Source organism: Mrakia frigida (assembly GCF_051309035.1).
Source record: "Mrakia frigida strain ATCC 22029 unplaced genomic scaffold BDY24scaffold_1, whole genome shotgun sequence".
Classification (NCBI taxonomy): Eukaryota; Fungi; Basidiomycota; class Tremellomycetes; order Cystofilobasidiales; family Mrakiaceae; genus Mrakia; species Mrakia frigida.
In genome coordinates, this window is record NW_027481280.1 from 179,908 (window position 1) to 197,475 (window position 17,568).

At 54.8% G+C, this 17,568-nt stretch overlaps 5 protein-coding genes across 5 annotated transcripts; 3 read left to right on the forward strand and 2 right to left on the reverse strand.

Annotated features, from left to right (window-relative positions):
* Nucleotides 1-244: 244 nt before the first annotated feature.
* BDY24DRAFT_410985 (uncharacterized protein) lies at nt 245-5,707 on the forward strand (the record flags this gene model as incomplete). The annotated part of the gene is made up of 9 exons (XM_076642871.1): nt 245-436; nt 510-527; nt 596-1,146; nt 1,252-1,557; nt 1,635-1,683; nt 1,781-1,866; nt 3,087-3,209; nt 3,379-3,759; nt 3,955-5,707. 9 exons carry the CDS (start codon nt 245-247, stop codon nt 5,705-5,707), a joined length of 3,459 nt encoding a protein of 1,152 aa, XP_076501014.1.
* A 746-nt stretch (nt 5,708-6,453) lies between these two features.
* KRE6 (beta-glucan synthesis-associated protein KRE6) lies at nt 6,454-11,173 on the reverse strand. Its single transcript, XM_076638253.1, has 20 exons — nt 10,624-11,173; nt 9,957-10,357; nt 9,816-9,869; nt 9,664-9,691; nt 9,437-9,540; nt 9,315-9,368; nt 9,215-9,226; nt 9,009-9,135; nt 8,775-8,846; nt 8,577-8,684; nt 8,434-8,497; nt 8,223-8,349; nt 8,125-8,129; nt 7,959-8,010; nt 7,778-7,877; nt 7,485-7,700; nt 7,299-7,376; nt 7,134-7,196; nt 7,011-7,039; nt 6,454-6,897 (listed from the first exon to the last, which is right to left on the reverse strand). The coding sequence occupies exons 1-20, from the start codon at nt 10,969-10,971 to the stop codon at nt 6,807-6,809; spliced, it is 2,133 nt and encodes a 710-aa protein (XP_076501015.1). The 5' UTR covers nt 10,972-11,173; the 3' UTR covers nt 6,454-6,806.
* Nucleotides 11,174-11,260: 87 nt separating this feature from the next.
* On the forward strand, nt 11,261-13,152 carry DAM1 (Dam1p). The gene is made up of 7 exons (XM_076638254.1): nt 11,261-11,595; nt 11,726-11,780; nt 11,869-12,152; nt 12,240-12,296; nt 12,378-12,441; nt 12,630-12,730; nt 12,855-13,152. Exons 1-7 carry the CDS (start codon nt 11,335-11,337, stop codon nt 12,879-12,881), a joined length of 849 nt encoding a protein of 282 aa, XP_076501016.1. The 5' UTR covers nt 11,261-11,334; the 3' UTR covers nt 12,882-13,152.
* A 102-nt stretch (nt 13,153-13,254) lies between these two features.
* On the forward strand, nt 13,255-14,319 carry BDY24DRAFT_373108 (uncharacterized protein). Its single transcript, XM_076638255.1, has one exon. The coding sequence runs from the start codon at nt 13,682-13,684 to the stop codon at nt 13,841-13,843; it is 162 nt and encodes a 53-aa protein (XP_076501017.1). The 5' UTR covers nt 13,255-13,681; the 3' UTR covers nt 13,844-14,319.
* BDY24DRAFT_373111 (S-adenosyl-L-methionine-dependent methyltransferase) lies at nt 14,203-16,490 on the reverse strand. Its single transcript, XM_076638256.1, has 3 exons — nt 16,257-16,490; nt 15,231-16,168; nt 14,203-15,122 (listed from the first exon to the last, which is right to left on the reverse strand). Exons 1-3 carry the CDS (start codon nt 16,301-16,303, stop codon nt 14,608-14,610), a joined length of 1,500 nt encoding a protein of 499 aa, XP_076501018.1. The 5' UTR covers nt 16,304-16,490; the 3' UTR covers nt 14,203-14,607.
* Between the last annotated feature and the right edge of the window lie 1,078 nt (nt 16,491-17,568).

Genomic DNA, 17,568 nt, shown 5'->3' on the forward strand with positions numbered 1-17,568 from the left:
AGGACTCGCCGCACTCGGCGCCTCCCTTCTTCCTTCTCTCCCCACCATCATCTTTGACCTTTTCGAAAAGAAGATCTTCCCTTCCCCACCTTCAGGTCATCCTCAGGCTCAGTTCCAAGTACGTGAAATCCTGAAATCTCAGTCTCAAGAGGGTTCGAAAGGCGAAACGATCGAGCTCACCACCTTTCCCTTCCTCCTCTTTCCTCTCCCTCTTCCTTTCTTCTCTTCCAGCAGACTCCCATCCATGACCACTTCTCAATCTTCTCCTCTCCTTCCTTGGGACGTCATCGGACTCATCATCAAAGCCAATCGGACCCAGCCCGTCCAGAGAACAGCACCGACGACTCACACCTGCTACCTCCCGGAGGAAGATACCTTCCCTTCTCGTTGCCTCGCCATCGTCCAGAACAGGAAGGATATGTTTACGTGGATGAAGGTGAGAGCTTGACTCCATTCTCAGCCTCGATACGACGAAAGGACACTGAACCGTCTTTTTTTCCCTGAGCCAGGTGTCGAGGGAAAGTCACGTCAGTCGAGCTTGCCTTTTCTTCTTTCCCCACTTCTTCAATCCGACCGTCTCTTGAGTTTTCTACAGATCATCGCTTCCAAACTATACTTCAACTCCGTCGTCTTCCCTGACTCCCGCTCCATCACCACCTTCATCAACCTCGTCCAACGATCTTGCTCCCTCGTGCCGGTGGTCGGAAACCTCGTTCATCACCTCGTCCTGAACCGTTCTCGCCTCGCAGCTCAACCAAACTTGATGTGGTGGCGGGAGATGGTTCGTCTCGTCGCTCTTCTTCCCAACCTCGACGTCTTTAGAGGATCGTGGTACTGGTCCGCAAAAGAGGACGAGGTCGTCGAACAGATCCTCTCGCTTCCTCCCGTTCCTCTCAAGACTCTCATCAGCTTCAACATGGGATTCACTTCGTCGAGTATCCACGGATCTCTCTCCTTCCTTCAACACTTCTGCTCTGGTCGAGAGTACCTCGAGGCAAAAGGCGAACAACCATGCAGGCGCAGGGTCATGAGCCATCCGGCGGTCGACAGCCTCCCTCTCATCACCTTCCCTTCCCTCAAGAACATCGTCTTCTACAACTATGGAGACTTCACCGACCGCTTCCTTCTCAACGTCGCTTCAACTCGGTGGATCCTCCCCGCTTTCCGAACCGCGAAGATCGCTGCCTCTCCTCACCTCCTCCCCTTCCTTCGAACTCATGGCGGGAAGCTTTGAGAGCTCGGTTTCCAGAGCCAGGGATACGAGGACGAGAAATCTTACGAGGAATGTTTGGAGCTGTGTCCGAACGTGGAGACTCTGGCATGGGAGGTCTGGCACGAGGAGGAAAACTTACCTCCGAAAGGAGTCAAAGCCGTCGAACTCAACATCAAGCAGCCCGTCGCTTCGATCCGAACCGTCACCGTTGCATACCAAATGGGACACCCGTACGGACACCACGAAGCGGAAGTCTCAAAGATGGTTCTTAGAACGGTCAACAAGACGAACTTTCCAAACCTCGAACGAGTCGGTTTCGGAACTGACTTTGCGATCCCGCAGACGTGAGCACCGAACGCGATCTCGTTCCTTCTCAAGCTGAATGCTGATTCCCTTTCTTTCTCCCCTCATCCTCGGTCAGCATCCAAGCTTGGGCTCAAGGTCTCGTCAAAGGAAGGAGTCGTCGTCGAGTTCGACGCGAAGCAGTTCGACCTCCTTTTGCTTCTTTCACTCCTTCTCTTCCATTCCCTGACGACGTTTTGCTTTCGTCTCCTGTTGGAACTTTAGATCTCCTTCTTTCGTCATGCCTTGAGGAGATCGTCGTTGGAGAGTCGTTCAGGAGAGGTGAAATCGGTGGAGGATTCGAGACGCGTGTGAGTGACCCTCGTCTTGCCCTTCTCTCCTTCCTTTCGTCGCCCAGAAAAGCTCCGTCTGACTCTAGGATCATTTTTCTTCTTACCTCTTTGGCAGAATCGCTGTTCATGAAAGAACGAAGCCGTCGAGGGATCTTGAATCGGACGCGACGAGGGAGACGAAGAGTACGAGAACGAGTTAGACTTGGGGTGGTCGTTTTGCCTATGCTGATTGACATGCCTTCGACTACTGCTTGGACAACTTGGAAAAGCTTTCTTTTCGTCCCTCCGACCTTGAGAAGGAAGAAGGGGCGATGCTCTCGCTCTCCCCACCCTCGGGCGACGACGCGTCGAGCAAGTCCAATCGGGGCTCACGTCCTCCCGTTCTTTCCAATTCCCCGTTCAGCAGTGAAATCTGACTTCTCGCTGCCACTGCTTTTTACTCTCTTTGATCACTTCTAAAGCAGATTGCCGGAGGAATTACGAACCTTCAAACCTCAAAGTCGACGAGTTTCCCCTCTCGCCCTTCGCTCGTCCCTTGCGACGAGAAAAGATGAGCTCCGTTCTTTCTCCTCTACTCCGAAGACCGACGGATACCGATAGAGGAGCCATCACAGAAACCATACAACGACCAGGAAGAGTTGAGTATCAAGGGCGGAGCGGAGAGAGCGGACATGGGAAAAACAAGGTCAAACCGCGACGCGTCAAACCTCCCCTCTCTGAGAGGACGACCCAGCCCTCCCCTTCTGCGGTTCTGAAAATTCTCGGGCGGTAGACAAAGCCTCCTTGGTGTGAAGGTTCTCTTCGAACTGACTCTCTGAACCCCAACGGAGCGAGACATCTTCGTTTTCCTTTGTTCTCAAAGAGGGGAAGGTTTGGAAGACGCTCGAGACACTCGTCTCGCTGGAGGTTCTGCGCTTGCGTTGGGGATGTGAATCAATTCTTGTAGGGATCAAGTTTTCCGCCGTGGATAGCAGAGGACGGTGGAAGCACTCTCTCTGAAGGATTTTCCGTTTCTAGAGGCAAGAATAGAGAGACGGTGGGGAGAAACGACGCAAGCACCCTCGAACTTGAACACCCCTCTGTTTTCAACTCGCCTCTCCCTCTCTTCCTATTTTACGTTTACGACTCTCCTCTGCTTCTCCCCTCAACCATCATCAACTCTCGCCAGCTTAGAATCTCTAGCAGTTCTAGCAGAGAAAAAATCACAACAAAGCCCCTTACGCCGTCATCCTCTTCAGCTCTCTCGCCCTTGAGCTCGCTGGTTCCTCCCAAACCACCACCATCGCCTCCCCTCTCCCTCCCTTCTCCCCCAACCATCCCGTTCTTTCGGTTCTCAACGGTATAGACGGAAGCAGATTCAAGTGAGTACCATGGATTTCCACTTGTTTACCTCTTGGGATACAGGAGAGGAGGAAGGAGGCAGCGCCTCTCGCTCGAGGTCGACTTCCCTCCTTCCTCCCTGTTTCCCTCGCCTTCCGTAAGCAAGGAAAAAGCATACGACTGACGACTTTCTCTTCTTCCTCTTTGCAGTTCTTCCTTCGTTGACCAACGAGAACCTCTTCGACGAGCAGAATCCTCTCGCTCCCTGCCCCCTCCTCCTCCTTCTTCGCCCCAAGCTCAACCCACCCTCTCTTCCTCCCTCCCTCCTTCCTCTTCGCCATCCATGCAGCTCCTCTCTCCTCCATCTTCTCCTCCACCCTCTCGCCATCCATCGCCAGTCAACTTGAACGAGGACAATCGAGCCTATACTCGTCGTCGTTCCGAAACTCAAGTCGGCGCTCAGTCGATGATCGAAGAAGTTGGGGATCGAGCACCAGGAGGAGGAGGAGGAGGGGGCAGGCAGAGGAAGGCGTCCAACTCGGGTTCCCTCAGAGGAAAGAGTACGACTAGAACGAGGCAGTCGATCGATAGGTGAGTACTCCGCCTCTTTCGTTTTTGAAGAAGAGAATTTTCGGGACGGGAAGAGGGTCAGAAGGTTCGACGAGGAGAAAGGGTGAAAGTGCTGACCAGAAATCGGCTCCCTCCTCCGGTTCTCTTCTTCCTCCTTCCTCTCTTTCCTCCCGTATTTCTTTTTCCTCGCCCTCCCTTCACCTTCATTTCCATCAGGAACGGCGCTCGATCTCCAAAACCTAATCTTATCCAACGATCCGCCTCCACCTCGTCTCGTCGTCCTCCCACCCGAATCACTTCACCTCCTCCTCCCTCCGCCTCTTCCTCTTCCTCCTCGTCCTCCAACCACGCTCGTCCCACCTCCCCTACCCCTTCGTCTGATTCAACACCTCGACAAACCAACTTTGCCTTCCCTCAACCTCATCCCCAATCTCCTCTCTCTCCCGTCCCTCGTCGAGCTTCCCACCTCACCCGTCCCGTCGCCGGTTTCATGACTCCCGGCACCTCGCCCAACCATGGATTCGCTGTTCTTCCGGAGCACGGTCCTTACGATGGACAGGGAGAAGGAGGAAGGTCGAGCGCTCCTCCCATGAGGACTTCGTTCTCGACGGAGGCGTCCTCCTCGTCGTCGAATGCGGGAAGCTTGGGAGTACAACCGTCGTCGTCGCCCTCTTTATCGAACCCGGATCGTCGTCCTCACCCTTCGAAACGGTCTCACACCTCCGCTACTGCCGCCAGGAGTATCTCCTACACCCTCCCTCAAGAACCGCGATCCTCTCACTGCGCAGCAACGGCTGGAGACCCGAGGAAACCTTGCACCGCCGAGTCGTACCTGCGAGACGTCCTCGGGAAGGCAGGAGGAGCCTCGACGGGAGGAGGGAAGACGGCTATGGATCTGGAGGAGGTAGATCTGGAGGAGGAGATGAGGAAGGCAGAGGAGACGATGGCGGAAGAGATGGTTAGGTGGGCGGACGGGGTTGGAGACTGCCCGAGAGCACTCGTCCTTCAGGAGGCCATCAACGCGTCGAGACCTGCTTCGGCGACCAGCAGCCACTCCGTACGACGAACCTCCCTCTCGAACCAACCTCATGCTCGACACCATCTTCACCCTCATCAACGAGACGTCGGAAACGTTCCTCATCCTCCCGCCGCTGGATCAAATCGACGCTACCAGGATCAGAACCAGCATCACTCACCTTCGACGCCCTCCTCTCCTCGAGCCGTCTTCGCACCTCTCGAACGACGACCCATCCTCGAGAACGGTCAGACCAAGAAGAGGACTCATTCCACGTCGTCGTCGCCGTCGGTTCGATCCTCCAACCTCACTCCGCTTTCGTCCTCTCCCTCCTCGGCCAACCAGCAGCAGCAGCAGCTCCCCTCTGCTCGACCTCAACTCGTTACTCGCAACTCCTCTACCTCCAATTCTTCATCCGGTCCCTCGTCGACATCCTCGACCTCGACAGGTCCTCTTCCAACCTACCATCCTCACTTCAGATCTCCCTCCTCGAGACCTCAACGCTCCATCACCTGCCCCGTCCAAATTCCAGCCTCTCCTCCCTTGACCGCCCACTCGCCCACCTTCGAACCCTCCTCGTTGACTTCGATCATGTCTTCGAGCTCCCTCCACTCCCCTCAACGTTCCTCCTCTCGACAACGTCCCTCCTTCGGCAACGCAGGATCCCCATCGAGTCGAACCGTCTCCCAGCCTCTCGTCCCGACGCGAGCGAGACTCGGCTCAGAATGCAAGGACTTCGATCTCGAGGCCAGCTACCAACGATGCAAGGATACCGGAGGATACGTCTCGTTCGCCGACGTGGGAGTGGGATGTCCTTTCGGGACCGACGACGAAGAGGAGGAAGAGACGGAGGAGGAGAGAGGGAGGAAAGGGAAGGGAGGGAGTTGGTGGGATTGGTTGGCAGGGAATGGGACTGCTGCTTCCGAAACCGCCGTCGGCAGCAACAAGGACTAGATGGGAGACTTCCCCTCTCGGCCCTTTTCGTCTACACCTTTTTTTCTTCGGTCTCCTTTTGTGCTTTCGATCTCTGGTTCCTACTTGCTTTAACCCCTTCCCCTTCCTCTCCCTTCTTTTGCATGCTTTGTTCTCTCTTCACATCTTTATGGATCCTCGGTTTCTGTCATCCGTTCGTCTCACTCCCCATTTTTGTTACTACTTTAGGTTCTCCGTCCTGTACTCTCTCTCTCACCCATCCCTCCTCTTCACAGAAATCTTTCTACCCCTCTTCTTCCCTCGCCTTTGATTTTTCGAACCAGCCACCCTTCGAACTCTCTTTCTTTTCTCTCTCCCTCTCGCCATCATCCCATCCTCCCCGGTCTCGTTTCTCCTTTCTCTCTTCCCGTTGCATCTTTTACTGTACCACACCCCACGCTCTTTCCCCTTCACTACTTGCTTGTTCTTTTAGTCTTCTCGAGTCCGCTCACTTAGCATACTTCTCTTCATACAACAACAACAACCCTACGCCCCTACGCCCAAACCACCATGCATTTTTGCCTCTCCCTCGTTCGTTTGTGCTCGTCTTCGATCTCGAGACTTGGATTTCGTAGCCTATACGAGCTTTAACTACCTTTGACGATTATGCCATCCTCTTCATCGTTTTGGATTCGAGAGTGGGAGTGAGCTTGGGGGAGAAGCAGAAGAGGGGAGATGAAAAGGAGACGCGTCGAAGTCTTCGCTTGCTTTCCCTTCCTTGGACGCAGTTCTGAGAACGCAAGAGCATGATAAAGAAACGGGCAAGGAGTAAAGATGAAGACGAAAGGAGAAGCAGGGGGTAGATAGCACACGTAGTTAGTCAACGTCAGAGATAATCAGAGGAAAGTCAGAAAGAGACGAAGGGAGAGAGCGTCCGGGAAACGAGCGTGGGCTGAAAGGTCAAAGAAAAGGTGGCCAAATAGAAGAAAAAAATGCACGCAGAGAGCGGCAGTATAATATAAGGTCAAGCGGGATGAGAGGGAGGTGTCGTGTCGTTATGGATGGGTGTGCGTGTGTAAGGGGAGGGGAGGAGGATGCAAAAGAAAGAGGGACCGAGAAAAGAACGAAGCAAACTAGATATCTAGCACCCATCGTAAAGAGAGTTTCGAGGGAAGACGTTCCCTGCGTCGGCCCAGATGGTCATGTTGGCATTTCCGTAGACTTCGGCGTGCCTGGAGGAGGAGGCAGGAAGAGACGAGGTCAGCGACGAGAAAGGGAGGGAGATCGGGTTGTTCGATTATAGCACGAGGAGCAGATGAAGAATTGAGGGAGGGAAGATACGTACTTTGCGATATAGTCGGCGGTAGGGTAGTCCTACGAGATCGAAGAAGAAGAGAGGAGGAGCGGATCAGCAGATGATTCGAGAACGACGAGTCGAGAAGAGAAAGAAAGGGACGAAACAACTCACCGAAGGATCGCAACCGTAGTTCTCCTCTCCTGCTCGCTGGTAGACTCGGACGTAGTCGATCCTCTTCGTAAAGGAGAACCGAGAGGGATGAGAGAGGAAGATAGTCAGCAACGACGACGACGACGACGCGGTGAGAGAGGGAAAGGAAGGAAAGGCAAGACTCACCAGCTCCGCTGGCCAGTTCAGGTTGGCAAAATCAGGAGGTTGGAATCCGTTCGACATTCCGAAGTTGAGGATCATAGTCTATCGCACGAAACGGAAAGACAGAGACGACACGAAGAAAAATCAGCGAACGCGTTCTTGCCCTCTCGTCTTGTCTGTTCCGTCCTCGATCAGTCAAGGAAAACTCACCATTGGCTCCTCAGGCACAAGCCTCTGTCCAACCTGAGTCCTGGGGTTGGGTCCAACAGCACCAGCGTTCATGGTCCACGTCGGGACTCCTCCGACCTGCCAGGTGATGAACCCGGCGTCTCGGTTGGCCTTGTCGGCGTGGTACTCGACTCCGTAGCTGTTGAAGTTGCCACCGTAGGATTGAGCGGTGTTGACGTAGGAAAGACCAGAGACGGCCTGAGCGAAGAAGAGGAGAAAGTCGTTAGCGAGGAGAGATCGAGACGACGCAAGGAAGAAAGAGAGCGAGAACAAACCTGCTGGTAGAGACCTCCGAGGTACCCGTTCCACTTGGTGACGGCAGTATCGTAGGTAGTAGTCTCGGCTTCGTTGAACTGCCAAGAGTCGTCGAAAGGACTGCGAAAAGAGGGGATGGAAGAAGGGTCAGTTCGACGCGTCCTCCGACTGAACAAAAGGAGGATCGAGAGATGTACTCACGCGCACTGAGCACTCTGAGACATCTGTCCGAGCTCGTTCTCAACGTCGACCTCTGTAAAGAACGGAAAAACAAAGGAGGAACGGAAAAGTCAGCGGTCGAGTCGAGTCGGATGGTTCGACGTCTTCTCGACCTGGCTTTCGAAGTTGGCGAAAGAGCGATACTCACGTCCTCTGAAAAGGGAAAAAAAGGAAGGATCAGCATCCAAGTCGTCGGATTCCGTAACTCGTCGAGCGCCTCGAAGAAGGAGAGAAGCAGAAACGTACTCGAGGATATCGATCTCAGGAGCTCCTCGTCCAACTCCAACGTTGGGTCCAGGGTGATCCTCTCCGTTACAGGTGCAGGCCGAGAGCTTCTGTCCAGGGAGGTAAGAAAGCGTCGCTTCGTTGTAACCTGAGCGAAAAGAAACGAGACTCGATCAGAACGCGTCTCGGGAAGACCAAGGCTCGCAAAGAACGATAGGAATCAAAAACGAACCGGTAGTGAGAGCAGCAGTAGGTCCCGATCCGTTCACCCAAGTTTGGTTAGGGAAGGTTCCAACCTGCGAGACGAAACGAGCAAAATTCAAGGTCAGCTCGGAGACGAAACGAGAACGAAGGCGGGAGGACGAGTCGACTCACATCGCACGAATCATACGAGTAAGGCCAAACTCCATCAGTGGTTCCTCCGTATCCAGGTCGACCGAGGTTTCCCATCAGCCAGACTCCAGGCCAGAATCCTCCGACTTTCTGCTCCGGTGAGAAGAAAAGGAAAGGAAGAAGGGTTCAGCGGTCGCGTCTCGAGAAGACTGAGGGACGAGAAGAGAGGAAGGGACAAACGTTGTTTCCAGGAAGAGCAGCAGAGACCTCGACGTAACCTCCGGTGAAGCAGGCTTTGTTCCAGGTTTGAAGCTGTCGAAGAAGGAGGGGAAGAAGGAGAGGCGGGGAGGTTGGAGTCAGCTTCTCGAAGTCGTCGGCGTCCCTCCGTCCGTCGAACGACCTAGCTTCTTCGCTTCTCGAGAGGGCGAAAAGGGACATGCGTTCGACGAAGAGTAAGAAAGGTAGACGACTCACCATCCCACTCTCAAAGTTCATCCCGTGCGACTCCCTCTCGGTCATGGTCAAAACGAGCGATCCTCCCTGCGTCGTCGCCGCTCGAGGAGAGTAGTACTGGAAATCGGCAGTAGGCCAGTAGTGCAAGCTGCCAGAAAGGTAAGGATTGGGTCCGGTCAGACCTTCGAGGTGAGGGTGGAATGAAGAGAAACGAAGGAAAGACTCACTCGACGGCCTCCCTTGATTTCATCGAGAGCGAACGAAAGCAAACCAAGTCAGCACCGCGCTCGAGCTCGCAGAGAGCAAGTTGAGTCGAGAGCGACTCACCAGTAAGGGTCATCCCCAGGCCAGAACGTCCTTCCTTCCGTCTCGAACTCGTCACTAAAGAAAGGGAGAAGAGGAGTGAGCTTTGGCAACTCGTGTCGACGACGCACGAAACCGAAACTCACCTGAACACCAAGTTGTACTGGAACCCATCGAACCCAGTCCTCGTGTAAACGTTGGCAGGCGTATCCTTGTCGACCATCGTAGGCAGGTTGGGGATGTCGGGCACCTGGGTGACAAACGAGAAGGAAGGCAGACGAGGTCAGAAACAGGCCGACGATCGAAGTTGAGAACGAAAGAAAAAGAGGCGAAAGAATAGGGAAGGTTGAGAGGAGGAGATTGAAGGACTGACCTGTCCTGTTCCGTTGATTCCTCCGAGGCTGTTGAAGAATAAGAGAGGGGAGGGAAGAGGGAGAGAGAGGAAGAAGAGGGAGAGCGAGGTCAGACGATGGGATCGCTTCAACGAAACGCTAAAGGAGAAACAAGACGACGACGACGACGCACTTGAATCCTGTAGGTACTCTAGCACTGAAGGAGCCTCCGTTCTTCCGGTATTCACTTTCAACGAAGAAGAAAGATGACGAGAGTCAGCGAAAAGGTGGACGAGACGAAGGAGAGAGGGAGAGAAGGGGACGTCGAGCTCACGAAATGATCGGGTACCCAGCAAACAGCGTCAACAACGCTCCAATCAACAAGAACACCGTCCCCATGTTGATGCAACCTCTCGTACTCCACGAGAACCCGTTCCTCCTCTTGCCAGGAGGGTCCGGACGATGAAGCGCGTCGTCGAGCTCTGGATCCTTGTCGTCCCACAGGTCCATGGACGTCGTCGCTCCGGTTGAAGCTCCCACTTGAACGCCCATCAACGATCCAGCTGCCGAGTTTCGTTTGGGGTCTCCGTTGCTGAAGTGGTAAGGGGACTGGTTCGGACTGGTGTTGTTGTAGACGGAGGAGGAGAGCGAGGAGTCGGACATGGCTGAGAAACGAGAGGAGGGACCTTGGGCGAGGAGAGGTTGCTGGGAAGGAGCGGTGGGCATTTGTTGGTACTGAGAGAGACGAGAAAGAGAGACAAGATGGGAGAGTGTGGAGAAGAGATAAAGAAGATCAGCCTTCTATGTTTTCTTCCCTTTCCCATGACGAGGCGGAGAAAGAGAGGAGAGAGAGAGGAGCTTCGACTTTCTCGCGGTCTCGCCTCTCTCTCTCGCGTTTCACAGCTCCGAGAGGCCTCGTCCTTCTCCCTCTCTGCTCTTCCCCAGAGATAAACCGAGTTCCCTTTCCATCCTCAGAGTGTATAGAAAGTTGAAGAACTCACCGAGAAAGGTCCGTAAGCCGATCCGATCTGACCATGAGCGACTGCCTGAACCTCGTCCCTCCTCCCTCCTCCTCCTCCCGGGGAAAGGGCTCCCGCAGATTCCGCGGACGCTCGATGAGCATCGTATTCTGAGGAGGAAGTATGGGATCCGCCTGAGGCTGAGCGATCGAGTTGGGAAGCGGAGGAGGGAGCCCATCCTGGGTTCAAAGGGGAGGGAGCCGTGGGAGAAGGGTGGGAAGGCGCCGTGGGAGAGAAGGAGGATGACAGAGTGGGCGATAATGGACCGTTGTTGTTGTTGTTGTTGTTGTTGTGGCGACGAACAGCGGAAGGAGGGAGAGAGGGAGTCATAGCGGAGAGGAGAGGGATTAGGCGGAGGAGAGGAAGAAGGACGGGGAGGAGGGAGGCGAAGAAGGGAACACGAGGAGGAGAAGGAGGGGCTGCAGGCGATCCGAGAGCGTGTTTGTTTCCCGTTCTTGAACCGCGAGAAAAGTAAGGAGAGCGAAGAGAGTAGTCGGAAAGAAGAGAGGGAAGATTTGATTCGAGGATGTCGCTGTTTGAGGTGAAAGAGGAAGAGGGAGGGATCAAAACGGAAAGGCTTGGACAAAACACAAATTGGTCCTGTTTTGGATCCTTCCTCCTCCCAACCATCAACAACCCAACTAGAATCTTCATTCATTGTTCATCTACCCTCTCTCCTCCCTCTCTCGAGCAATGTCCACGAATCACTCTACTCCCCTTCGTCGAATCTCTCACGGTTCCCTCTCCCAGTCTCATCAAGCCTCGACCTCTTCTCCAACCCAACTCGACTTCCTCGCTCAACCTCTCGCTGATCTCGTCGACGAGATAGACGCTCTTCATCAGAATCTGGTCAACATCAACGCTCTCAGTGACAGTCTGGGAGCGTTCAACGAAGGGTTCGCTACTTTTCTGTATGGAATGAGGATGAACGCGTTCTCGGTCGAGTGGCCTCAGGTGAGCTCGACTCCTTCCTTCTCTCTCTCCCCTCCCTCTCTTTCGTTCCTTTCTTCCAGTTCTTTTTTCAGCTCGTCTCTTACTGTACAACCTTTCCGCTGACCTTAATCTCCATCTCTCCTTGATTCAGGCTCCCACCGAACTCTCCTTCGACCTTCACGATCAAACCATCATCCATCCTCCTCGTTCGTTTCTCTCCTCTCATCTTCTCTCTTCTCCTCTCGACCTTCATCCCGCCTTCTAACACCCCTCATCCCCCCTCTCGTTCTTCAGCACCGCCTTCCCTCATCCCCCGCTCCTCAGCCAACCCACCCTCCTCCTCCGACTCGTACCGAACTCCTTCCTCCCCTTCGACAACAACCCTCACCCACCCGGGAGACGCGACCTACGCGACTCAATACTCCTTAGCAGACGACCCAGCTCCTCCTCAAACACCTGCTGCTGCTGCTCCTGCGACGAGAGGGATAGCGAGGGGACGAGGGAGAGGGATAGCGAGAGGTGGCAGGGCGGGAGGTGCGGCGGGAGCGGGAGGGGTCGCGGCGAGGAAGGCTAGGGAGGTGAGCTTTCTTGGGACGTTGTTGTTGTTGTTTACGAGGAGGAGAGTGCTGACTAGTTGTGTACTGCTCTCTCCTCGCCGTGGTCAGGCCAAAATCAACGCCATCGTAGAAACCCTGCCGCTGGAATTCAGAGGATCGGATCCGGTTCGTTTTCTCGCTGTCCTCGTCTTCTCTCTCTTCTTCGACAATAATCCCACTCCAACCCCTTCTTGTTTTGTTCCTCAGGTAATTCGTCAAGCAGTAGAAAAAGTCATCACCTCCCTCTTGCTGAAACCGGCTGGGCTGAAGAGTGAGTGTTGCGTCGACCCAAACCCTCTCCCTTTCCTTCCCTTCCCTTCCCTTCCCTTCCGACGCATCCTCGACCTAGAAACCCAGCTAACCATCCCCTTGCTCTGCTCTGCTCTCTCTCCCACCTACCTCGCCCTCCCTATCCTCCTCCCTCGTCCAAAATCGCCCTTCCTTCCCACTCCCCAAAAGTGGTCGAGCTCACCTCCCCTCCGGAACTCCCTCACGCAAGAGTCAACAAGTGCCTCATCGCTCTCGTCGGCAAGAAGATCGTCCAGAAGGTGAACGAGGGGGTGAGTCCGAACAGAACATGTCTCTTATCTTTCGATGAAGAGGGACGAGACGCGTTTTTTTCGCTGACTCGTGTTTTGTCTTTTTTTGCTTTGGGTTTCGGTTGATGCTGGCTGGGTTCATCAGGGTACGACTATTTATCAGCTTGTGTAGGGTGTTGGTGCTGGTTGGGTTGGGGCCGTGGTTTTGAGGACGGAGAGAGGGAGGGAGGGAGAGACGCTCGCTCTCGTTTTTTGGATCGTTCTTGCTATACCTAGAGTCTGTGCTTATACCGGATCTTTATCATCCAACTCTCTCTCTCCTGCGATTTCGATCCTTTCGAACGCGCCGTTTCGGGCGTGACGAGCGTCGACGATGGATCGAGACGCGACGTATCTGACCTGCTCGGTCCTTCCGCGTTTCGAGCACAATTTTTTTTCCCGAGTTCTTCGTCTACAGCCGCTCTCGATAAGCCTTTCAGAGCTGCCTAGAGATTAAAAAAGTATACAAAGAAAGCAAAAACAGACTGAAATGCGTCCCAGTTTCGGCTTGAAACTCAGGTTGACCTACATCTCCTTCCTTCCCTCTCCTCCAACGACGACCTCTCCCGCTCCTGCCATCCATTCTTCCGATGTCCGACTCCCCCTCCCCTCGCGTAGGCTCTCCAGCAGCTGGTTCCTCCTCCTCCAACTCAGCAAAGTACAACAACTCGCCTCATGAAGCTCAACGTCTTCAGGTTCGTTTCCCTCCTTTCTCTTCTCTTCCCTTCCCTTCGAGCTCACTCGTCCTGACCTTCCCTTCTCCTCCTTCCTTCCTTCCTTCTCTTTCCTCCCTTTTCACCCTGACCCTCAACCAACGCACCGCCTTCGTTCGTTTTACGGCTCTCCAAGCTCGAACGGCTGCTCAAAGACCCTTCGAAACCCGTCTCGATCCCGAGCGCGCCCCAGGAGAAATCGATTCGAGCTCCTCGGGAGATGATGAAGAACGTCCAGGGTTCCTCGGCGGGAGCTGGGTCGGGAGAGTTCCATGTGTACAAGCAGAACAGGAGGAGGGAGTACGAGAGGTTGAAGTTGATGGATGAGAAGGCGGCTAGGGTGAGTCCGTATAGAAGAGGGAGGGAAGGAGGTCGAGGTTGAGCTTGATTGCTTTGCCTGCCTGCCTGTCTTCAGCTTCCGATATATATATATACATATATCGGACCCTAACTCGTATCGAGAACCCACTGACTTGAACATTACTTCCCTGCTCGTTCGTATCTCTCTCCCCACCTCTCCCAGGACGAAGAACAACTCGCGTTCGAAGCTCGTCAACTCGCCAACGCCTCCTCCGCCGACGCCAAAACCAACAAGAACCGACTGAAACGTCAAAAGAAGAAGGCTCGAGCTCAAGGAACGACCCTCCCCGTCAACGGGGCTGGTTCCGCTTCCGCTTCCACCTCGACGAACCCAGCGGACGCGGACGAGGGAGGGCAAGGAGGAGGAGGGAAGAAGAGGAAGTTGGAGGGCGGAGCTGGGAAGGTCGTTTTCCGTCGGCCTGGGGAAGAGGAGGAGGAGGAGGAGGAGGAGGGACCTGTTCCGGGAGGGGAGAGTGAAGGAGAGGAGGGAGAGGGTGCGGAGGAGGAGAGGGAGGAGAAGGTGGTGGAGGTGGAGGAAGCGCCAAAGGAGGTTGTTCAGACGATTATTATTCACGAGGAGGACTGATTTGGGGAGATGTTATGTACGATCACTTGCCCCTGTCGCTGTAAAAGACTCTTTTCGAGCGGACGAGAAAGGGGCCGGAGAGCGAGCAGCTCTTTTCGGATGGGGGGAGAGAAGACCGTGAACGCGACACGCTATCTCTCGTTCCTCTCCCTCTTCTGTACGCTCAAGAACCCAGCTTTCAAGTACATACCCAATAAACATCACCAGATCTTCCTCAGTCTACAAACAAACAACCCACTCACCCACTCGTCCTCCTTCCCTTCGATCAACCCTCCTCCGAACCTGACCGCCTTCCCAGCCAGCAGCGTCTCGTCCCTCTCCAAACAAGGCATCTGCTCTCTCCCTTCCACCTCCTCCAGGACCGCTCGTGGTCGTTTCCTCTTCTCTCCACCTAACAGTCCGACCCCGTCCTCGCCGTTGACGAGATCGAGGAAGCGTTGGACGACGGCCTCTCCTTGCTGGATCGAGAGCGAGCACGTCGAGTAGACGAGGATTCCGGTTTCGGGACGGAGGAGACGGAAGCCTGAGAGGAGGAGAGCGAGTTGGAGGTTTTGGAGAGGGGAGGAGGTGATGGGACTGTTGGGGGTGGGAGCGGGAGGGATGGTGGAGAGGAGGGAGGTGAGGAGAGCCGGCGGGAAGTTGAAGTGAGCGGGAGTGTTGGTGCTGGAGTTGGAGGGCGTGAGCGTTAGGTATTTGAGCAGGTGGATCATGGAGCCTGATGGAAAACAATCGAGGGATAGTCGGGGGGAGAGGAGAGGAGAGAAGGAAAGAAGGAGTCAGTTTGGAAAGAGACAAGAGACGACGCGTCGTGAAAAGAACTCACCATCATGACTACACTCCGCATCCACCAGCACCTTGTCGTACGGAACAAACACCCTCTTGGCCTCCTCCGCAAACTTGCCTCCCCTCGCAGACTGCTCGAACCTCGAAGGGACTCTCAAAACCTTCATCGGCTTCTTCGCCTCTTCCTCCCCAGACTCTCCGACGACCCTCCCCAGCTCTCCTCTGTCCCAGCCACCCCAGACGCTATCCTCCTCCTTGTCTCTCTCCCTCTCCTTCTCTACACCCTCCCCAAACTCCTTTCCTCTCCACTCCGGACTCAGTCTGCCTACTCCAACATCAAACGTCCGTCCATCGCCAACGAACAACCTCGTCTTCCCTCCTCCTCCTTTCGGCCCTCCCGTCAACTTGCCCACCAGTTTCTTGGTCAAGAACATCCTCGTTTCACTCAGATCCACTCCCGTAACGGTCCCTCTACCGTTCTTAACAGCTTCGGCACACAGAGCGAGCTTCCCTCCCGGCGCGCAACAGAGGTCGAGGACGTGGTCGTCGGGCTGGAGGGAGAGCGCGTGAACCGCTACGGCTGAGGCTGCGTCGAGAGCTTGGAGTTGACCGTTCCGATACAGATCCGAGGGTGAGATGGGAGTGTTTCCTGGGAGGCGGTAGAACTCTAAGAAAGACGACGACGACGAGGAGGAGGAGGAGGAGGGGAGCCAAGGGACGAGGGAGACGGAGGAGAGAGGGAGGTGGAGGGATTCGGCGATTTCAGCTGGTGTTGGACGGGGGAGAGAAGCCGAGGGCGAAGTTGGGTGAACGAAGCGAGAGGGGACTGTGGGTGTGTTGGAAAAGGAGGTGGTGGCGTTGGAGAGCGATCGGAGGAGGAGGGAGGAGTAGTGGGAGGGAGAGAGGTGGTTGGCCGAGAGGAAGGTGAGGAATTCGGGAGGGAAGGAGGGAGGGACAGGAGGAGTCGATGGAGAGGAGCTGTTGAGCCGAAGACAGAGAGGCGAAGATGCTGGTCAGCGTTGAGCGAGAAGGCGTTCAAAAAGGAACAAGAGAAGAGGGACCGTACGAAGGCGAGTCGGAGGGAGGAAGGGAGGAAGAAGAGGTCGAGCTCATTCTGCGTGCGTCCTTCTTGTTGGCGAGAACCGTAGAAAGCTGGGAAGCCCGAAGCAGATACGAGCCGCTGGTGGAGAAGCGGGAGATCGTAGGGTTGAGTATGGTTGCAGCCGGGCTTGAAGAAGAGTCGAAAAGAGAAGGAAGAGGTCGGAGGGAGGAAAGCCTTCGAGCTCACGCTTTCGAGGTATCTCCTCTTTGTTGATCTGTTTCGCGCCGGCCTCAAAATTTTAGAGACCTTCGATTCAACTGAGATGTTGAAAACGAGCATGGCAGATCGTCGCGTCAAAAAATAATCTACGCTCAGACCGGTTTAAATCTCCGACAACAAGAGAAGAGTGATCAGCTCGTCCCTCCTCCCTTTCCTCAACCCACGACTATCTCACCCAAACGACACCCAACGATTCCCTCCTCGTCTTCCCCCCAAGTCTCAGGAAGAGTCTGAGCTATCAGAGGAGCATCTACTCGAGGCTGTTGAGGAACCTCTAGGTAAGTTTGAAGGGAACCGTCTCGACTCGGAGAGGAAGGAAGGCGAAGGCGAACGTGGTCTTGCTTGCTCTCGCAGCTCTTGCACGCGTTTCTACGAGGCCTGCAGACTTTCAGAGTAGACTGGAGTCGATCTTGAGATCCCAGTGGACCTCGCGTCTCTGCTCCAGAGGCTACAAAAGGAGAGGGAGACCCTCGCTGAGCTTGTTTGGCTCCTTCCTTCGTTTCTCTCCCTACCAGATCTCTCAATCTCCTAGTCCCATCTCGAGCAGGCCTCTTCGCCCTCGTCACCTAGGACTCGTTACCTCTCAGAGCCTTCAGCTAAGCTCGTTCAAGCTCAAACGAGCTCGTCAACTTGGTCTTCCAGCTTCTGCCTCGAGGATCCATTCAACAACTCCCTCGGCCATCTCCCTCAAGTGAGTCTCGTTCTTTTTTGTCTACTAGGACTTAAGATACGTTGGGGACGATCTCGGTTCTCGAGGAAGCACATCTCAGGGTTGTAGGAGGGTGGAAGGAGAGCAGGAGGGAGGGAGGGATGGGCGACTCATCGTGCTTGAGGCAGCAGAAGTGATGCTGGAACGGTCAAAAAGCATTTGGTTATCGACTTGATACTCTCTTGCTATACCTCTGAGGATGCAAGAGCTTTGTTAAACCTTCTCCCCAACGCTTTCCGCGTCGGACCGATCCAAGCTCAACAAAAGCTCCCTTCCTGACCTCCCTCCCTCCCTTTTGCTTTCGTTTTCTTGTTCGCTTCCACCTCCTTACAGCCCACGACCACCACC